The sequence below is a fragment of the Apostichopus japonicus genome, chromosome 2 (genome assembly GCF_037975245.1).
Source record: "Apostichopus japonicus isolate 1M-3 chromosome 2, ASM3797524v1, whole genome shotgun sequence".
NCBI classification, from domain to species: domain Eukaryota; kingdom Metazoa; phylum Echinodermata; class Holothuroidea; order Aspidochirotida; family Stichopodidae; genus Apostichopus; species Apostichopus japonicus.
Window position 1 is genome coordinate 29,237,671 of NC_092562.1, and position 20,979 is coordinate 29,258,649.

A 20,979-nucleotide genomic window follows, 5' to 3' on the forward strand; every position below is an offset into this window, starting at 1 on the left:
ATTCATAATGATGAATACAGGTATTTCACTATATCACGGTTTTTTACTGACTATACACAAAAATGTTGAATGATATAAATTAAAATAGGTGGGATGAACATGGAAGGTTGGATGATTGTGAACAAGTATAGCATACACCAAACCAAAAAGACAGATCTAACAACACAGTGTATTGTAGAATGATTTATTGAACATCTACTTTCTTGAAGCAGCATATCAAAACAATTTTAAAGCAGATAAAACAGATGAAAATCATAAAGAAAAAATACACTTATCACATCCCACTTTGCTATTGTAGCATGCAACTATTGTCAATCAATTGTCATAGTAACATGTAACTGTCATCCACCCATTGCTATTATAGCATGCTACTCACGTCAACCCATTGCTATTGTAACATGCTACTCTCATCCACCCATTGCTACTGTAGCATGCTATTTTTGTCTACCCATTGCTGTTGTAACATGCTACTCTCTTCCACCCATTGCTACTGTAACATGCTACTCTCATCCACCCACTGCGATATTGTAACATGATACTCTATCCACCCATTGCTATTGTAGCATGCTATCCTCATCCACACATTGCTACGGTAGCATGTTACTCTCATCCACCCATTGCTACTGTAACATGCTACTCTCATCCACCCACTGCGATATTGTAACATGCTACTCTCATCCACCCATTGCTATTGTAGCATGCTATCCTCATCCACCCATTGCTACTGTAGCATGCTACTCTCATCCACCCATTGCTACTGTAACATGCTACTCTCATCCACCCACTGCGATATTGTAACATGCTACTCTCTTCCACCCACTGCTATTTTGTAGCATGCTACTCTCATCCACTCATTGCTATTGTAACATGCTACTCTCTTCCACCCACTGCGATATTGTAACATGCTACTCTCTTCCACCCACTGCGATATTGTAACATGCTACTCTCATCCACCCACTGCTATTTTGTAGCATGCTACTCTCATCCACTCATTGCTATTGTAACATGCTACTCTCATCCACCCATTGCTATTGTAGCATGCTACTCTCATCCACCCATTGCTATTGTAGCACACTTCTCATGTTCACCCATTGCTTCTCCTGTCATTGTTTATCAAAATGTGTTTATTTTTACACTGTGCCTGGTTAGTTCTCAAATTCAAGAAATATATGAGCAGGGAAGCATTACCAACCCATGTAATCAACAGTTTAAGGATCATGAATCAGAAACTGCTATGGGGGCAGGATCATAAATCAGAAACTGTTTTGGCGCAAGTCTAGATAAGCTTTAAAAGATGACCAAAGGCTGATTCCCATATTAAATCTTCTATCAGTAATAGAAAACTAATCCAAATGAGACAGCACAGGTGGAAACACATATCTTATGTTTCAACATTTAATTACATTTTAGTTTTGTTGAACGAGACTGGTTAGCTAACACCAGATCATTGTGATGCTAAACCAAAGCTAGGGGTACCATCATGTCATGTTAGTACTCTATGCACAGGTTTTCCGATATATTAACTGATTTTGTAAGACATTACTGTGATGGTGTTAATGAATATAATCTATTAAAACAAATTATTTTTGGCTGATTCAGTATGAAACAAAATGGCAAACACTTAAACATGAATGATGAAACCAAGTTAACTGATACTGTAATTCACCAAATTCCCCAAAAGCCATGAAAGCTAAGTAATAGAACAATGGAACTTAAGAAAAATCATCTGTAATTTTACACAGTATTTACACTTTAAATTTGTTCTATCAAGATGTAATGCATGATATAAATACAATGAATAGTTAGGAATAAAAGAACTACTTTGAATCTGATGCGATGAATGCACGCAGATTTCGAATGGAACTTGTGATGCTTGCCTCAGTGAAGTCATAGATCACAACCTGCAAAAACTGCCATGCAATCTTACACATTGGTTGATATTCAATGTCAAATATGTACATGGCCTTAAAGCATACGTCAATAGCTTTCATGAGTGACTGCTGAGGGAGTGCATTCCGTTCTATGATGACATAAGTTTGTGATGGAGTTATCCGACTTCCCCTGCACACAACAAATGGCTGTGGGGTGTCTGTTGCTTTGAGGGTCTTTACATATTGGTCTATGTCAAACACTTCCTATGGAAAGAAAGAAAAATGCAATATTTTAAGAAGTGTAGTTATCTACAATTTCATGAAATGACACAAATATAAAAAACCATGTAGCTATGATATGAATATATATATATATATATATATATATATATATATATATATATATATATATATAATATAAATGTAAATATAAATGAGCAGTCTTCAACAATTTTGAGATCCCTCTAAGCTCCCCATTTTACTGGAGCTGTCAAGAAAACTTTCAAAAATTTTACCCAGTGACCTCAAATAACATTTGACCCCCCCCTCCCAGAAAAAAGGAAGACTTCTTTTACTGAATATGGTTGATATACACATCAAATATGAGATCTGTCTGAGCTTCCCAATCTGAGTTATTTGAGTCACTATTTCAAACCTGCTGTTTGAGCCCTGCATTCAAATGGAGTTGTAGAAAAACTTACTGGTTGCACATCAATGAAGCAGTTTACTGAATCATTTGCTGAGTTGTGACCCTTTCTACCCTTTCCACTCCTTCCACTTCTGAATATGATAGCTAACAGGGAAAAGGCCAGATTCTTTGTTTCTTCTGTGAAGATAAAAACAGTTAAACTGTTAATTATTCACCCCTTAAAACTGGCTAGTTAAATTTCTGCAGAATACAAAATATAATATTTAGGCACCCTTTAAAATTTCTGTTTATGAGAATCACTTCCATTGTTAAACTTTCATTGTAGTAATGAGAGAAGCAGTATACATTCTAACCTTTGGTAACGTTAAACAACCAAGTTTCCAAATATTCATTACGTGAAAATTTTTGTATAGTCTCTAGAAGAGGCACTTTGCAGATTTTGACCTCTGGCTGGTGACCTATTTCTATTAACAAGAATAAATTAAGGATAACAACCTCACAAGATATGATCATATATCAATACACAATGGTGCATGTGCATGGACAGATTCACAGAGTCAGTCTGATAAAGGGTTGTCACTGACATGCATGTGCCATTTACATTGCCTGATTGATGTGGAAATATTGCCTTGATGTGAGAGTACCACATACTTGGAGTCCCCCTTAAACTTAAAGCAATGTTAGACTTCATTATTAACCATTTAAAAGGTTTCTTTCAATTGTCCAACAATTAAAAGGCTCTATTCCTTGATTTTTTGAACAGCAATCACTAATGAGAGGCAGCATACTTTTAATTGCAGGAACCGTATTTTAAGTACAAAGCAGTGAGCATACTTTACTGTCAATATCACCATTCATGTATCTACAGCTCATGAGAATCTAATTTGATGGACCAACAAGTCAACATATGTCTGTTTGTTTTGTATATTAAGGCTTACCCTTTGTGAGGTCATCAATGTTTGTATTCTGTATACCTAGGACCTCCCTCCAATTTAGCTGTTGGCTGTATAAAATAACTTTTCTTGCCACCTTCTCCCATCTTTGATAGAGTTTGTTTGATCTTGATGGATACAGCAATGCAAAGTCTTGCTCAATCTAAAATGAAAATGAAATAGTTTTTTTAAGTCACCAGTGGAACATGACTCTTTTTGGGAACAGCTGCATGCTAGACATGGAAAGACTCACACATTAAAAAGCTTAGAAAATAGTTACTGTGGAACCCAATTATTTGTGGATTAAATGATAATTAATGATAATTATTTCAGACCTTTAACAGCCAAACAACATACATAAAGTAACCCAGGGTAACGATGGTTTCATGAGAACAAACTATCAGTGAACACTGTTTGGCATTCTGCTTTACTATTCCCCCTCAATGTGTAAGAACATAGATAACCTGCAGATTTTACATACACAACTTTCATTTAAGCCTTACAAAAACAAATCAAATATGTCTATAGCCAGCTGTCTTTAAAGATAAAAAAAATATATATGAAAATGCCTAACTTGGCTGTAATGAGTGTCAGGTGCAATCATATTAATCATTAAAAAAGAAAGCAAAGTATTTAATAGAATTTTACCATTCCTGGGTCCAACAATCGTGGAAACTCAGCAATGGTGGTGTTAACACTCCCCAGACTTTCTTTTATTCTCTTTTGGCGGTAGAAAGCTGTTTTCCCCATGAAAACAGTAACTTGGTCTTCAGGTTCCTTGTTGTATTTAAGCCATTGATTCATCATAACAAGTTCTTCTTCATTTTCAGGTGCTACTGGTGCTGAGAAATGAATTGTAAAGTAACTTCTATGTAATTGGTTTTGCTTTGTGCGGGCATATTGCACTTACTCTTGGATGCTGACTGCAAAATGAACTGGACAGGCTTGTTAATGCTGTAATATACAACTTTAGGTGTTCATCTGGATGATGTTACTCAATATGTAATATGTACCTACAGTACTACTATCATCATTTTCCTGCAAAAGATGATAGAAATCTATCCTACTATAACTGAGAAAGGATAATTTAAGTCATGCCTCATTGTTACTATTCTTGTTATAGCTACCCCAAGAAACAGGCAGACTTCACTCACCACGAGGCATCTGTTGTAATCTATCCATTATAATTGTTATAGAGATATTGTCTTTACAAGCTTTTTTTGTTTTACAATTCCTTTGGTTCGCACATTACCATATAAAACTTGCCTAACATCTATCGTCACCCTTGTCCCAAAAATGTAGTAAATGACTTGACATTGCAAATTGCAACAAAAATGAAGATAACTGAAGGTTAAAGTCACACTTCTCAATAACATGAATGTCAATAGTCCCAAAATCACAGGGATCTGCTACTCACCATGGCACATTAATATGAAAGTACAGTAGTCTGCATCAGTTCATTACACACCTCTGGAAATCTTATGATTACAAGCCTAAAGTCACACACACTACACACACTGCCAGTGTAGACTGCATATAAGCTACATACATATGCCAGCCTTCAGCAGGTAACCAAGCACTCATTTTAACCTTATGTATTCATGCCAGTATCCTCAGTAAAATAACATATAAATATTGCTTATTTCATCTAGATTTAATCAAGCTGAACATGCTCTGTAGGATGAATTTACAGAAGTAGGACACTATCGAATAGAGGTGATGGATCTGTAAAATAAACTAAAATACAAACCTAGCATGGGTCCTTCTTTAGGGAGTTCGTCTTTCTTCTTCCCCTTCTCTGGTTCATTCATAGCAATTACTCTTTTTCTTCTGTATCTGAGGTGTTCCTCCAGGTATCCTGTTGCTGGTCTTCCTTTAGCACCTTTACAATACCATGCTTCCTGACAATAATAATGATTCCAAAATGTGAAACATGCTTGAATAAAAGAGAGTAATAGGTTTCAAGCACTCAGCCAAAGTATGTCTCTTCTTCCAACAATATTCCTTTGATATCAGATCAACTGGTCAGGGTATTTTTGGCCAAATGACCCTTTGCTCTCAACTACAGATACAACAATGCATACCTTTATGGAACCCACACTTAACCAAATTGTCTTAACCATATAATGCTCATCTGTCAGAATGCAATGAATTCCTCTTTTATCTTCAACCTTTAAGCACACTGTATAACCCAAGAGAAGATGTGTTGAGCCCTTGGGTTTTTTCATAAGGCACATTTACAGTAACTAGTTCAATTAAAGACAATTTACTTACATAACCAAGTGGTGCATCTGAGTCATTTAAACATGGAAATGCAATGACGATGGCCTGGGCTAGTGCACCTTTGATGAAAGAACTTGGCCTGTGAAAAGCCTAAAAGGTGAATTATTTCAATGAGATTTTCAAGAACCTCAGTTTACTAATTTATGTAACAAATTGACCAAGCTTGTGTGTTCTTCTCAAACGTCGCACCATACCAGAGGATGGCGCTGATTGACAGACTGATGCATTGTCATGGCATCATCGGCACTACAAATCCCATGTCTTTCTTGCTTTAAATGAATATGATCTGAGCAATGGATGATTACAGGATAGCTGTGAATTCCAAGAGCTATTGCATGAGGAACTGTTGCAGAGAAATGAAATTTGCCCAAAATACTCACTTATCACCATGACATTCCATCATGTGACTAATGCAAAGCTCTACAATGCTGTGTCTATCAGCTTTGTTGCAAAATTTGTTTTCATCTGTATTCTTCATTGCCCTTCTTCCATTTGCATTTTCAATCAGAATATTTCTCACATCCTACAAGTAAACAAACAAGAGAATAGTGAGAATAATTATTACCAAGTCATTTAAGACTTAACTTCAGCTTAACAGCTAAAATTATCATGTATTGTGTGATATAAGTTATTTCCAGACCTTTACAGGAAATATTTTCTTAAATGGGGGCAGAAGGACATGGTTCCCCACACCCCATAACAATTGCTAGGGGATCGGGACATTACAGTAACGTCCTCTGGCTTTGTACAGTAGGCTGTGTAATTGGCATGCTTTATATGAAAGAGACACCACTGGGCCCTGCCATATTTTAAATGTATATACCTTTATAAATATATGGATTACATGCACTTACAAAATGAACCCGTTTTTCTCGCTTCAGTGGAGGTGGTTGGAATGAGGTGTCAGTGTCACACAAAGATTCATCTTGGCTTATGCTAGTGCCTTCATCTTCAATATCCACACAACTAGAACTGCTACTGGCACTGGTACTAACATCCAAAGGTAGAAACTGCAATTGTTGACTGGGAAGCTGAAACTATAAAGAAGGACCATCAAGGACATAAATATAAGGATTGTTAGCTAACATGTTTTTCATAATTTCATTTGAATCAATCCCAATATAAGAATAGCTATTGTAGCTTCCTAATCTTTGTGTAAAATGTTTTAGAAATAAACCAATACCCCTCTGTTAATATACACATACCAGTTCTTTTTTCTTCTGCATGGTGCACAGCTGATATTACACACAGGAGAAACGTGTTGCAATGTACAAAATACTGCAATCATATCCATGAGTTTGAACAGCAGTTAATGGTCTGTAGTCAAACAAGTCACAAGGTTGCATAATTTCTACATCTGTGCCCACTCCATGTTGAACAGCATATGCCTGTAAATGCCTCTCATAATACAATGTCTTGAGGGGTTTCAAAACCAGGAAAACAGATGTCTGTCTTACTAAAACACACACCACTTCACCAAATGTAGGTCCTTCTTCTGTCCAAATCATAACTACAGTGGCACTTTCTCTGAACTCATAGCCATGAAGTTCAGCTACTCCAGCAACAACAATTTCATCTTCCATTCCACAACTTAGCCTTGCTGCAACTTTTTCACTGTATTCAAGATTTCCAATGGTAGTTATAACTTCCTTGCTTAGAATAACATCTTCACTGTCAATTGGTTTCTCAATCAAACAGTCATAACACTGGGCTAGCTGATACTTTGTTGCCAATGTTTTGGAAATTGTTACAAATGTTTGCAAACTGCTTAAAAAGTTTGTGTTTCCCTTCAAAATGAATTGATGAATATTGTCGCAATGGACCAAGTTTGCGGATGATTCTAGGGTAGTGGATAATAATGTGCTGCTTTGGAGTCAGGTTACGTTGTGGAAACAACTGAAGGAAAAGTTCATGATGATCCTTGATTAAAGATTTAAGCATGTATGTTGCAGGCATGCTTATTGATTGGCTCATAACAATCTTAAGGATTTCAACCAATAACAAATAAAGATCCCACTCTTCACAGCTACTATTAATTTTGTCCCCAATCATCAATGGCAAGTGAATTGTTAAGCATACCATTTGGGCAGCTGTTTGCCCACTTGCCCCACTAGGATTTAAAATTTGTGACTGTCTGAAAGGGTTCGGCTTATTTTTTTGTCCACAAATCCATAATTATAAGAGAGAATCCTGCTGTTAAGTTCTTCTAAAGTGAATACTCTTGTCTCAATAAGTCTTTGTATTATCAGATGCATCTCAAGTGGGACGATTCCTTCTGCAAAATCATGCATGATGTCTACAGCCAGGTTTTCCACAACATGATAACCTTCAATTTCACTCAAAACTGAAGTTGCCCTTATTCCAGTCTGAGAAATGTTATTAACATCATAATCTACTCTATAATTTTCTTGAGCGCGTAGAAGGTCTTGTTGTTCAACCATCTGCTTTTGAAGAACACTGCGGTGACCCTTACAGAACCTACAATAATAGTTGGCACTAAAACTCATCACATATCCCAGGAGGGAATGAACACCTAGATTATCTCCTACAACCTGTAAAAGTTGAGGTCTCACTTTGCCAGCAAAGTCTTTCCCATCTATTAGAAGCCCATCTTTTGACAATACCTGCAAATCGTCCTTAACATATTTGACCACCTCATTAACACCATACTTGGAGATAAATTTAGATTTCACAAGTGTAGAAAGCAGGATATTATCTAGCCTAGCTTGGTATTTTACAGGGAGTGAAAGGACACTTATGTAAAATCCTCCCAACTTATGAATGCCTCTCTTTGCACCAAGGGGATTTGCTGTTTCAAAATCATCATAATATAACAGTAATGGAATCACTATCATTTCTTCCCTGTGGTCATTATTATACCTTTTGAAAAAGGAACCATCCCTGTAAGTTTTTAAAAGATTTGGATCACCTGAGCTTTGAACAGTCATAATTGAATTCATAACACCAGGTCCTTCCAAGTACTGTTTAAGGGAACTTTTCACAGGTACATATTTCAAAGTTTCTTTTTCAATGACTTGGACTGGTCTTCCTGTATTCCTGTCTATTTTAAATTTAAAACGGTTCCCCATCAACTTTTCTTCACTGTTTATTAATGCACCCCTGTCATGAAAGTATGATCGCTGCAAGCTTTCACAGCTCAAATCTTTAAATGGATCATGAACACTTCTAAATATAACATGCAAGTTTTCTTTAGCAACCTTGTCAAGTGATTTATCACAATGAGTATCAAAGAATCCTGATACCTTTCTCTCTGTATCTGCTACAATACTGTTAATAAATTCCTGGGTATCATCAATTATTCTCTGTATATGTGAATAAGCTATGCCTGATGACTTCAGTCTGGCAATAAATATAGCAGCTGATTCAGTAATATTTTCATATTCTGCGACTTCTTCATCTGCATCACTGCTGGGTGCAGTTTCATTTTCATTGCTATAGTCTATGTCAGGCCTATTGTTTGCCTCATGTTGACATTGAGGAACTCCTACGAATGGCTCCTGCTGAGAAGAATGCTTTGTCAAGAGATGTTTCTTGTAGCCACATAATGTATTAAACGTTAGCACACATCTACCTTGACTGCAAACAATTTTCACCCTGCTTTTATTGGCAATGCCATGTACATGCTTGAGGTGGAAAAAAAGTTTCTTGTTGCCTCCTTCTACAGTCCTAAGGCATTTGAAACAGGTGCATGACTTCTTTAGAGCTTACCTCTTCTCGCCAACCCTTTAAAAATTTCAGTCTCAGTCCCACTTTGGGAATCAATTCTTTTATACTTAATTCATCCAACAAGGCGAATGCAGTCACATCAATTCCATTTTCTGTTGAGAAAAAAAAAAAAGAAGAAAAACAATGAACCACAAATTATCATGAGCAGCAGAGTTTGAAAGCTTCGGGAGTCATATCATATGACTGTAATAGGACTGGATTTTGATGGATGCTGCCCTATTGGAAGCTTTTGCTTTCAAATTTTAACTTTGAAGTCAGTTTTGAAGGAAGTTCCATATATACTATTAGCACATGTAGTTAATTTGTTTGTGGTATTGGGCAAGTTATTTTTCTGGTCTAACCTGCAAAGCATCCTCAGTGATAACACTTGTCACAGTTTGCAGCTTTAATTTATTTGCAGGAGCCCAAACATCCCTTAAAATTAATTTATATTGTATATATTCATTATTACGACTGACTGAACAGTGCCCTACCCCCCCCCCCCTTTATGACAGTGGTTGCAACATTAATAAATACAACCATGCACAATTGTGACAACAATTAAATTCATTGCCATCAAGGTATAGCTGATGCATGGCTTGACATTACCCACAGCTGAAAGAAGCTGTGCCATCATGGCCTTTATATTTTGCTGTTAATGCCCCATCTTACAGTGTTGTACATTGTAAACTTGTATTACACTTAGTTGCACTATACAGTACAGTGCCTAAGTCTGTTGGCTCTGCCCAGCACTGAACATTTTCACCCAGCACTATATCAAAAATCGCCAATTACGCTGTTCACTATATCCATCTGGTGCAAGGAAAACTTCAAATATCTAACCTTACTCAATTACTGATAGAAATTTTGAAATTCTACACTTAAAATTTTGTGTATAGTATTAAATCAATCTTACGTTCTAAATTATTGTGATAGTTTGCATCGTTAAAGCATCAGTTCATATATAGTTAACCTACATAGGCTTAGCTTATATTGTTGGCGAGCTTTGCATGTGACTTACTGTACGTACCGTTAGTTACTGACATAGTAAAGTATGTGTTACTACTTGCTACAAAGCTTCATGACAATGTAACAGGGCAACCTTAGTATAATTTGATTATGAATATGAGGATCTGAATACTGCATTTGTCATTATATGCAAGCAATTTGCCTCATTGAAGCTAGCAGCCACCAAGTTCAAGCGCAGACAGTACTCTGATGTATATATAGCTCAATATCAATGATGAAATGATGAATGCTGTTAGTGGCTGCTCTTACAAGTCTTAGTCTTAATGGCTGCTAGCTTCAAGCAAGTAAGCTGTTAACTGGTGCACATATAGTGATCACTAAACTAACTTGGCCCTATTCATATGCCCTAGCCTAAGCCTACAGGATTTGCTCTCAATCTTACCATTTTTTTTTTTTCAAGTTACAATGTATTGGCTAGGGTAATACAAGCTTAAACTACGTTAAGTGGTTATGTTTGAAGTAAATATTCAAAGACATCGTCAGTTTCAAGGGCTCCAAAAGTAGTATTATCTGGTATCTAATACTGAGCAAATTTAATTTGACTTCCATCCCCCTAGGCCTACTCTCACTTTGAGTTTGACTGGACGTTGGTAAAACGCGGAACGATTACGGAACGACGGAACGCTTAAATATACGATGTAGCAAATTATATTGCACGTAGTGTCTCATTATCATGCCACGAACGACTGACAAATTTGCTCCACAGATTCGAGTGCCTAACAGTAATTGAAAATGATCCTTTTACTTACCAGTGCGTTATATTGCTTGAAGCACTTGCCCTTCCAGGATCTTTTTTGTTAATTAACTGTTAAAATGGGCATCGTTCAACGAACGGTTCTAGCATTACATGAGCACTGCTGAGTGAGTGCTCTACTGTGTAAGTTGTATGGATTATGTAATGTGGATCACGTACTCTACCCTACAAAGGCCCGTGTTCATACTGAACGGTATGTGACGTGTTGTGCGAAAAAATAAAAATTAAGCAAAAAACTATCAAGGACGGGTTGCTCCACCAATTCCTATATAGCAAATTGTTCCTTAAGGAGTCTTCTACCATATTAGCTACCCAGTATAGTGGAGCAACCCGTCAATGGGGTCGTATGACGGGTTAGGTCGAGCGTATTTTTCCACCATTTAATAGCACAATGCATTGCGCGAAAAAGAAACACAATCAAGGTGACACATGGACAAGCTCCACCACTATCAAGGACGGAATGCTCCACCAATTCCTATATAGCAAATTGTTCCTTAAGGAGTCTTCTACCATATTAGCTACCCAGTATAGTGGAGCAACCCGTCAATGGGGTCGTAAAACGGGTTTTGTCGAGTGTATTTTTCCACCATTTAATAGCACAATGCATTGCGCGAAAAAGAAACACAATCATGGTGACACACGGACAAGCAAAAAAACTATCAACGACGGGTTGCTCCACCAATTCCTATATAGCAAATTGTTCCTTAAGGAGTCTTCTACCATATTAGCTACCCAGTATAGTGGAGCAACCCATCAATGGGGTCGTATGACGGGTTTGGTCGAGCGTATTTTTCCACCATTCAATAGCACAATGCATTGCGCGAAAAAGAAACACAATCAAGGTGACACATGGACAAGCGCAACCACTATCAAGGACGGGTTGCTCCACCAATTCCTATATAGCAAATTGTTCCTTAAGGAGTCTACTACCATATTAGCTACCCAGTATAGTGGAGCAACCCGTCAATGGGGTCGTATGACGGGTTTGGTCGAGCGTATTTTTCCACCATTTAATAGCACAATGCATTGCGCGAAAAAGAAACACAATCAAGGTGACACATGGACAAGCGCAACCACTATCAAGGACGGTTTGCTCCACTGTTCTGGGTAGCATATAGGGTATAAGGGTCCTTAAACATCAATCGAGTGTATAGGAATTGAGGGGGGGGGGGGACCCGTCCTTGATAGTTTCTTGGTTTGTCCGCCTACCCCTCGATTTTGTTTCATTTGGAGCATTTTGCTTATAAATGTGGAATATCGACACTCATCTAAACCCGGTTTTCCGACCACATTGACGGGTTGCTCCACTATTCTGGGTAGCATATAGGGTAGAAGAGTCCTTAAACATTAATTGAGTGTATTGGAATTGAGGGGGGGGGGGCGACCCGTCCTTGATAGTTTCTTGGTTTGTCCGCCTACCCCTCGATTTTGTTTCATCTGAGCATTTTGCTTATAAATGTTGAATATAGACACTCAACAAAACCAGGTTTTCCGCCCACATTGACGGGTTGCTCCATAAATCTGGATAGCTGGTAGATAGAGGAGTCCTCAAATAACAATTTGGTATATTGGAATAGGTGGAGCAACCCGTCCTTGATAGTTTTTTGGCTTGTCCATATACCCCATTCATTTTGTTTTATTACGCGCTATGCATTGTGATTATTGAATGTTGAATAAGCGCTTAGCATCAACAGTTTTTCCGAACCCCTCTGACGGCTTGCTCCACTATTTTGTATGGCTAGTAACTTAAAGACAGAAGAGTCCCTAAGGAACTATTTGGAATATTGGAATTAGTGGAGCAACCCGTCCTTGATAGTAGTTTGCTTGTCCATGTACCACCTCAATTGTGTGTCATTTCGCGCAATAGGTATGCACATATAGTAGCTTAAATATGAAGGGGAAAAAAACCATGTAAAACACGTTTTTCGAACCCATTCACAGATTCTTCCACAATTTTGCAAAACTAGTATGATAAAAGAGTCTCTAAGGAACAATTTGATACATTGGAAGTGGTGGAGCAATCCGTCCTTGATAGTGGTTTTGCTTGTCCATGTAGGCCTACCCCTTTGATTGGTTTCATTTTGCACATTATTGCGCTTATTAAATGTCGAAAAAAAGACAATCAGCGAAAACAGTTTTGTCTGACCCAATAAACGGATTGCTGCTCCATTTTGGTTCCTTTAGGAAACAATTTGGTATAGGCCTATTGAAATTGTTGGAGCAACCCGGCCGTCCTTAAAATTTTTCCTTTCCGATACTTTTGTTTTAAGCGTTTTTATTTCATTTCGCACATTAACACTTTAGTATTAAATGACCAGTTTGCATATATATACCCACCGTACATCTGTCATAACCTTTCATGAAATGTCACGTAACATGAACAGTGAGTATGGTATGTACACGAAAGCGCGTAAGTAGCTTTGCACGTACAGATAAATCGTACAACTTACAGTACAGCGCTACTCACTATTAATATGCTGTAACTTTTCGTTGGACGTTCACTAACAAAACAGAAGGCACGTTCTTCAAGCAATCAAGGGTACGGAGAAGTAAAGAGGATCCCCTTCAATACACACAAACTAGTGGAGCGAATCCGTCAGTCGTTAGAATTCTTCACGGTGTCTATTTCGTGGCACGGTAATGAGACACTCTGTGAAGTGTCATTTGTTAATTCTATGCTTACGCGTTCCGTTCCGTTAGTGTTCCCCGTTTTACCAACGTCCAGTTTGACTCGAGTTGACCCTTCCCCAATCTGTCACTAGAATAACAACCAGTTCGCTAATTCTAAATTTAAAAATTCCTGGGCACAACCCTAGGTTACTAGACCTAACGTCAGACGGTAGGGTTTGCTTGGTAGCTTAATTTGTACAAATTCGATCGAGCAAATTAGGCATAGCCTAACGTTAAGCCTAGGCTAAGTAAGTGGGCTAGAAAAGTACTACGTACACTACTCCTAGTATCTACGTACCCTTGGAACTTGTACATTAATGAATTTCATGCACGGTTATCTGGTGTCAAGTTAGGTCCCAATGTCTTACGTTAATATTAACATAAATTCAATTCCAATTCGATCGTTGCAGCTACTACTAGTAGTAGTATAACAATATAGCCAAAAGCTAGGCCTAATCTGGACCTAGGCTATACTATTACTAGTTAAGTTACGTTTGACCTATCGAGTAACGTTACTCGTTATGCTTTTCGACCTTACCTGACGCTATCTCTTTGTATACCAATATTTACATCATTTTCATATCAACATAATATAGGTTTTTAATTTTTTCAGCCTACTCTTTAATAGTACATCCTTACCTTGAAACTTGTCTATCAGCTCTTCAACCCCCCATTTTTGTAGGATTTCTTCGATAGGCCTGCCCATCTTCTATATTTTCATCTACACTCGTCAATACACTGTATGTATGAGCTATGCGATGATACGTAACGTACGGTGTTTGTCCATGCAAACACACACAAATGTATAGGCAAAACGTTCATTTTTTCGTCGCAGATGTGCGCGTCGCACAAGTACCAGTGACTTTCGATTTGGCGGGACGCTTACCAAATGTTGGGTATATTTCATTCACTTTGCACAGCGGTTTACTAAATTCTGTTTTACTATAAGTTGGTCAACACATAGAGCAGGGATTTTGCCCAATATTGTTAAAGAATTCCCCAACCGAGCATTTGCCCAGAAAATATTACCCATCTTTTTTAGAGTGTAGCCTGTATAGCGGCCGGTGCAGTTTAAAAGTAAACAAAATGATGGCTGTTTCAATTTGTTACAAGAGTTCCAAGTCCGCTAGGCCGGAGGTTTCAGTGGTGATGATGATGACGAATATTTTCCCATGTACATGCGCGTTTAACTGCTGTGTGGTGTCTGACAGTTGCACACGATTTGGTTGGTCGGGCTCAGATCCTCATCGATTTAGATTCCAGAACCTTTCAGCTGGATCTGTAGAATTAATCACTCATTTTGTAGGTTACACACTTGACTTTTATTGCTCGGGGATTTTGTTGGGCGGGGGTGTGTTATGTCTGGGTTTTTGGGGTGATATGCTGAGATTTATCAAGATGACTGAGTTGCAGATTGACTTTTTCAATGGCTGATTGTACCAGTAGTTCGTTTGATATCAATCACTATCTGTCTCATTTATTCCATGTAGTACTAAACAGTGTCTTCTGAATACTGCTCCCTGGTCATTCAACATAACATTTATTGAGTTCATTTAATATATCACTGAGTTCAGGTCTCCAACGGCATTATTCAGGGATGAGCCTGGGGTACAAAAAAATCAAGTAACTTTGTAGGTGAAACTATATTAACGCCGAAGGCGTCAGTCAGCACGCAGCGCGACGCAGTTACAGGTTGGGTCCATGGGCCTGCCCTAGAGCCCGTGGTGGGGTCAATGGGCAATGCCCTGGTCGGAGTCTAGAGGTCGAAGCCCCCGGAAGCTCTGAGAAATTTGAGGTTTAAAGACAACATTTTGGTGCCTATTTTATAAAGAATTTTGAGTTTATTAAAACATTCCCAAAAAGTTTTCACATTCAAAATGAGCACACTGAAGCCGCATGCCTACTCTGTCGTTTTCACCCTACTTGATTCTTTAAATCATGGCGACCCATAATTAAAAAGTCACTGCTCATAAAATGAACACAATGGTCAGTTTTAATCTGGATAATATTCAACAGCTACAGCACTACACTTCTCCTCAGTTGACCCTACTCTAATGATACTAGGCTATTGCATATCATGGGAAACTTAAGAAAATATCGTTGCAATCATATTGGGAACGTTATGTAAATCCAGAGAAAAAATTGCGGTATAGGCTCCAGTTTGCGTATGCTATAGTGTATTAGGATAATATTATTTGTCCCCGTGCGGGTTGCATGCATCGGTAAAGAAAAACATGCGAAAGATGGATCAAATCATACAGTAACGCTGTTGTTAGAAATTCTCGGAAATTGAGAGATGTAAATCTCGGAGGTAGAAAAGCAATCACGGAAATCAGCAAATTCGCGGAAAAAGCCTGATTATTAATCTGTTCCTGAGTCGTTTCCAGGTCTGTTTTCAATAATTCCTCAAATTTATGGAAATGTTAAACTTTTATTGCAGTGGTTATGGCTGGGATTAGGCTAAATTTGATTCTCTCACAGAATTCCTGAGTTAACAGCAGTAACGAGTTTGCTACGTATAATGTATGCCAGTGCCTTAGTATCAGACGCCTAGCGTTTGGCCTATTATGCTTAGGCCTGACGGAAGGTGGAGAGGCCTCCACCGCCTGACATCTTATGGTCTCATATCGTTTGTTTTTTGTGCTTCAAAACTTCTCAAAAGAAATTATGTTTTAGGAAATGATTCTACATAATCAGTTGAAAGTTCCGGTATAACACTATACTGGAAAAGCTCCGCAAACAGAAATAATTTGATGACATTTCGCGAGATTTAATGTGTGACTTTGCTCAACATTGTCACGCTCTTTACCTCAATACTAGTAATTATGTAATGGAACAGTTTAGCCAATCTCAATAGGCTGCGATGCTTGGACCGGGATGATGTGTATTCTGGTAGACCAGACACCACAGTTTCCTACAAATAGTTAAGTAACCGATTCTTGTTTTTATGTTCAGCACACAGCCACGGTCCGTACATTTCGGTTATTCATTAACTGTACTAAATTTATTATCATATTGAATACATTTATTAGGCGCCTTTATACGTATAGAACGAAAGTGGTCTAAGCTTGAACTGTAATATTGGCGACAATGAGATGTGGTGTTTGTTTCGTCCGCCTTGACATGAACCATATACCTATCATGACACGTTATATTGGCTCAAACATGTTTGAGTGTATGACTCGTCATAAACTAACTCTGTATTTGAGAATGATAGATTTATCATCTCACTTGGGAATTGTGGAAACTCAGATTGAAGTATTTCTTTCAATTCTTCTTTCGTTCCGATTTCCTTTTTCAATAACTCTTGTTCTTGCTTCTCGTTCCAACTTAGTGTGCTTCCTCTCACCCAGAAAAAACAGTTTCCTTTATAGTGCGAAGCCCAGACAGACCTATTAAGTTCAATTTCCAGGTTAGTTTGATCTGCTTCTTGTTTTTCGAAGAAATACGATATATCAACTAGCTTGGTTGTATTCAGAACAGCAAACTTGAACCATTCGTTTTTCTTAGTTTGAAACTTTAGTAACCAATCCAACATACCGTCTGGCCTTCTGACGTATTTATAGCTTGCATACGAAACCGAGTATATCTCTGATTCAACCTCAAAGTCTAACGGTATAGCTGTAAACGTCGGATGTTTACATCCAACTTCCACGATGTGTCTACTGCCCTTATACTTCAAATCATGGACAATAATTCCAACGTGTCCTTCGAAACTCCCCAAAACAGATGCAGGGAAAAAGCTGGTTTGATATCCAAGTGCGTCCAACAGACACTTGAAGAACGGTTGAATTGTTTCACACGTCCCTCCGTATTTCTGAAACATGTTATGTTTAATAACAGCAAAGGAAGGCCTATGTCGATCTTTGAACGGTATGCTACACCTGTAAATAGTTTGAAAGGGGATTTTCTGATGCATGGCATATATCAATGAGTCTAAAAGAGCCAGTCTACCATCGAGTGTGTCGCGTTCCAGGAATGGCACAAGCAAAACACCTTCGACAAATGAGACAGCTTCTTCCTTTGCCAAACGAAATGATGCTGCTTCTTCTTGCGTGTTTCTTTCGTCAGACATCTTGTTTGAGATGGTCAGTCTGGAGGAAGAAATTATCCATTTATAATCAATTTTTAATGCTATCGAAATACACAACAACGTGGTTGTAGCCTGTATGCATATGCACTAATAGTAATACTTAGGCCTATACCTTTATGACAGCAATTATTAGTCTCTCAACCAATACCTACACAGCATACGGTATTGCCTTACATAGGAAGTAGCACACATGCTGGTAGAAAGCAAAGAACGGGGAAAACACGAACAACGGTGGCATTATTGACTCTGTATTGCCCGCATCACACAACTGCAGTAGCGGCATGCGATACTTGTACAGCGTTAATGACAGTATATGAATATGTTTATACAATATTAATGTTATAACTATAGTTATAACCTTAATATTGTATATATACGTAATGTGTAGCGATACTGTAATGGTAAACAGGTAGTGGTGGTGGTGGTGGTGGTGATGGTGATGGTGGTGGAGGTGGTGGTGATGGTGATGGTGATGGTGATGATGATGATGATGATGATGATGATGATGATGATGATGATGATGATGATGATGATGATGATGATGATGATGATGATGATGATGATGATGATGATGATGATGATGATGATGATGATGATGATGATGATGATGATGATGATGATGATGATGTATATTCAAATACAAATATTGGTTGTTGTCCTGATTATGTTATTATAATTTATTCAGATGAGCAGAAAAAATGGAACTTTTTACGATCAAATTGACGCTATATATATCCTAATATCCCAGTTAATCATAGTCAGGTTTAATCATACATGGAGGGTAGTATAAGATCACATATTATAATTTAACAGCATTCTAGGCTATAACAGCTTATCGAAATTTTAAATTATGGGAAAATACCATATCGTAAATAATTATGTGACTGATCTAAGTGTTAGAACGACAAATGGTGTGAATTTAAAGGTTAAACTTACGGCATTAAGAATCTCAAGTGCGACTCTGAAACGACGATATGGTAACGTGTAACAGAAATCCGGAAGTAACGATAAGGTGGCTATAATGTGGAAGGCGCACCCTACTTTATGAAGTTGTGTATCTGTATTTCGACCGAACGGTAGACAACACCTTTTCCTACTTTGGATGAGATGTTAGAAATGAGTCTTCGTCCTTAGAAGCAAACAAGGAAAAATGAAACATTCCACTGAAACAGTCTTCTTTAGGCAAAAGAATTAATATAGATATGTATTATGTTGTTGACTATTAGGAATTACTTTTATCAGTCCATGTTATATTTGGATAAAACTTTCACTTTTGAGAAATGACCATTGGAACAACTTTAGTTCATGAGATAAAGTAACTGGACTACGTAGTTTAATACAGAGACATCTGTTTCTCAGATGCAACATAAACCTTAAAGGAATAGTTCCGGTGTCACAAATGTTTATCTTATATGAAAGAGGACAATAAAAGAAACCCAATAGTGAAGAAATTATTCAAATATCTTTTTCCGTTTAGGAGATATTCAAGTTTAAAGTTCTATCTGATTGTGTAGAAACTGCTGAAATCAGACTAGCTGTGACATCTTATCCTCACATTCCTGAAAAATCTTTGTTATTTTATTAAAATATTTTGTAAGATTTTATGACTTACAACCAAGAGATACGTCAGGAGATCTCATATGTGTCAAGGGAAGTATTTGAAATTTAACATCTGAAAAATGTTTGATTATATTTTTTTAGATTTGTGAAAAAAAAATGTAATTATTTTTTAATGAAATATATTGCAACATGTTAAGGAAGTGAGGATGTGACATCACACCCTCACAGTTAGTCTTTCTACACCAGTCATTTTCAAAGAAATTTTGAAATCTTCAAAGTGTGATATCTCCTTAACAGAGAATGCTATCATGGTAGTTTCTTCACTATTCTGTTTGTCTTTTAAGCTCTTTCATACAAGATAGACATGTCAGACACCTACAGTAAACCAATCCTTTACTGGTAAAATAAGATGGCCTCAAATGACCTGTTTATAATAAGTTTCAAGGCTCGTCATAAACACATGACTGTTATGCAAAGGTACTCTATTCTTCATATGAAGCCCTTTTCCGCATTGGGGGTGGGAAAACAATTAGGGTCTGGGGGGCACTTATCTTGTAAGGGCTGGCTATAAAGGTTAGGGACAACTTCTCTATTAGGAAGTTGATTTAGATCAATAGGGAACAATATTTGGAATTGATAATTTTATAAAAAATTCCAAATATATGCAAATTATAATATGCAAATTAGGTCGCAATTTAATTTTAATTGGAAAACACCAAAATACAATAAAATCACTACGGACTTCAAAATTGACTTCAAATTGTATGATAAAGGTTCTTCTGGGGCTGCTCTTTCAGATGATACCTTATTTTCTGAAATCTGTTGAGGATTGACAGAGTTATGACTGATTTAATTTGTTGTTTACTTTGTTTACTTTCTACAAATACAGCCTAACGTTGGCATAACGTTAGGCCTAGCCTAGCCATTTTTGTAAAAAACGCTATTGAACTTACAATTTCTGGGTCCTCAAAGGACCGAACCTTGATAAACTGGTTAGACCAGAAGGTCCTGGACCTCATCAAGGTATCTGACCAATCGTCCCACATCTTTAGGGCCTATTGGGCCGTAATTTGGGACGCTGTGTGCAGCCACGACCTATTTGAAAATATCTTCTACGTAGAAGTCCATTGAAATGTACACTTAACATTCAGTGACACAATATTGCACAAGAACGGCGGTTGCTATCGACTTACAAAGGAATGTTAGGGCGCTATGTCATAACTATCAATTACAAAGAAGTGAGCGGCCTAAATATCTAAAATAGGGTAAAAAAAACACGTTCGTAGGTTGAAGCGTTCGGGAACGACATCTTTAACAAAAATGAACGGATTTGGACGATTTTGGTGTCAAATTACAGGAAATTTCAAGGTTATTTGCCTTTTTTTCAGAAGTCTCTATAGATATATTCCTGA

At 37.6% G+C, this 20,979-nt stretch overlaps 1 protein-coding gene across 2 annotated transcripts; it reads right to left on the reverse strand.

Moving 5' to 3' along the window:
• Positions 1-157: 157 nt before the first annotated feature.
• On the reverse strand, positions 158-20,846 carry LOC139955182 (uncharacterized). 2 transcript variants are annotated; one of them, XM_071955114.1, is made up of 12 exons: positions 20,521-20,846; positions 18,944-19,136; positions 14,554-18,008; positions 9,465-9,574; positions 6,590-6,772; positions 6,116-6,258; positions 5,727-5,814; positions 5,203-5,353; positions 4,101-4,294; positions 3,459-3,615; positions 2,573-2,697; positions 158-2,135 (listed from the first exon to the last, which is right to left on the reverse strand). In XM_071955114.1, the coding sequence occupies exons 3-12, from the start codon at positions 14,618-14,620 to the stop codon at positions 1,818-1,820; spliced, it is 1,536 nt and encodes a 511-aa protein (XP_071811215.1). In that variant the 5' UTR covers positions 14,621-18,008; positions 18,944-19,136; positions 20,521-20,846; the 3' UTR covers positions 158-1,817. The 2 variants fall into 2 exon arrangements, with proteins under 2 accessions (XP_071811215.1, XP_071811216.1); XM_071955115.1 differs by lacking the exons at positions 9,465-9,574; positions 14,554-18,008; positions 18,944-19,136; positions 20,521-20,846 and adding an exon at positions 6,941-7,464.
• Between the last annotated feature and the right edge of the window lie 133 nt (positions 20,847-20,979).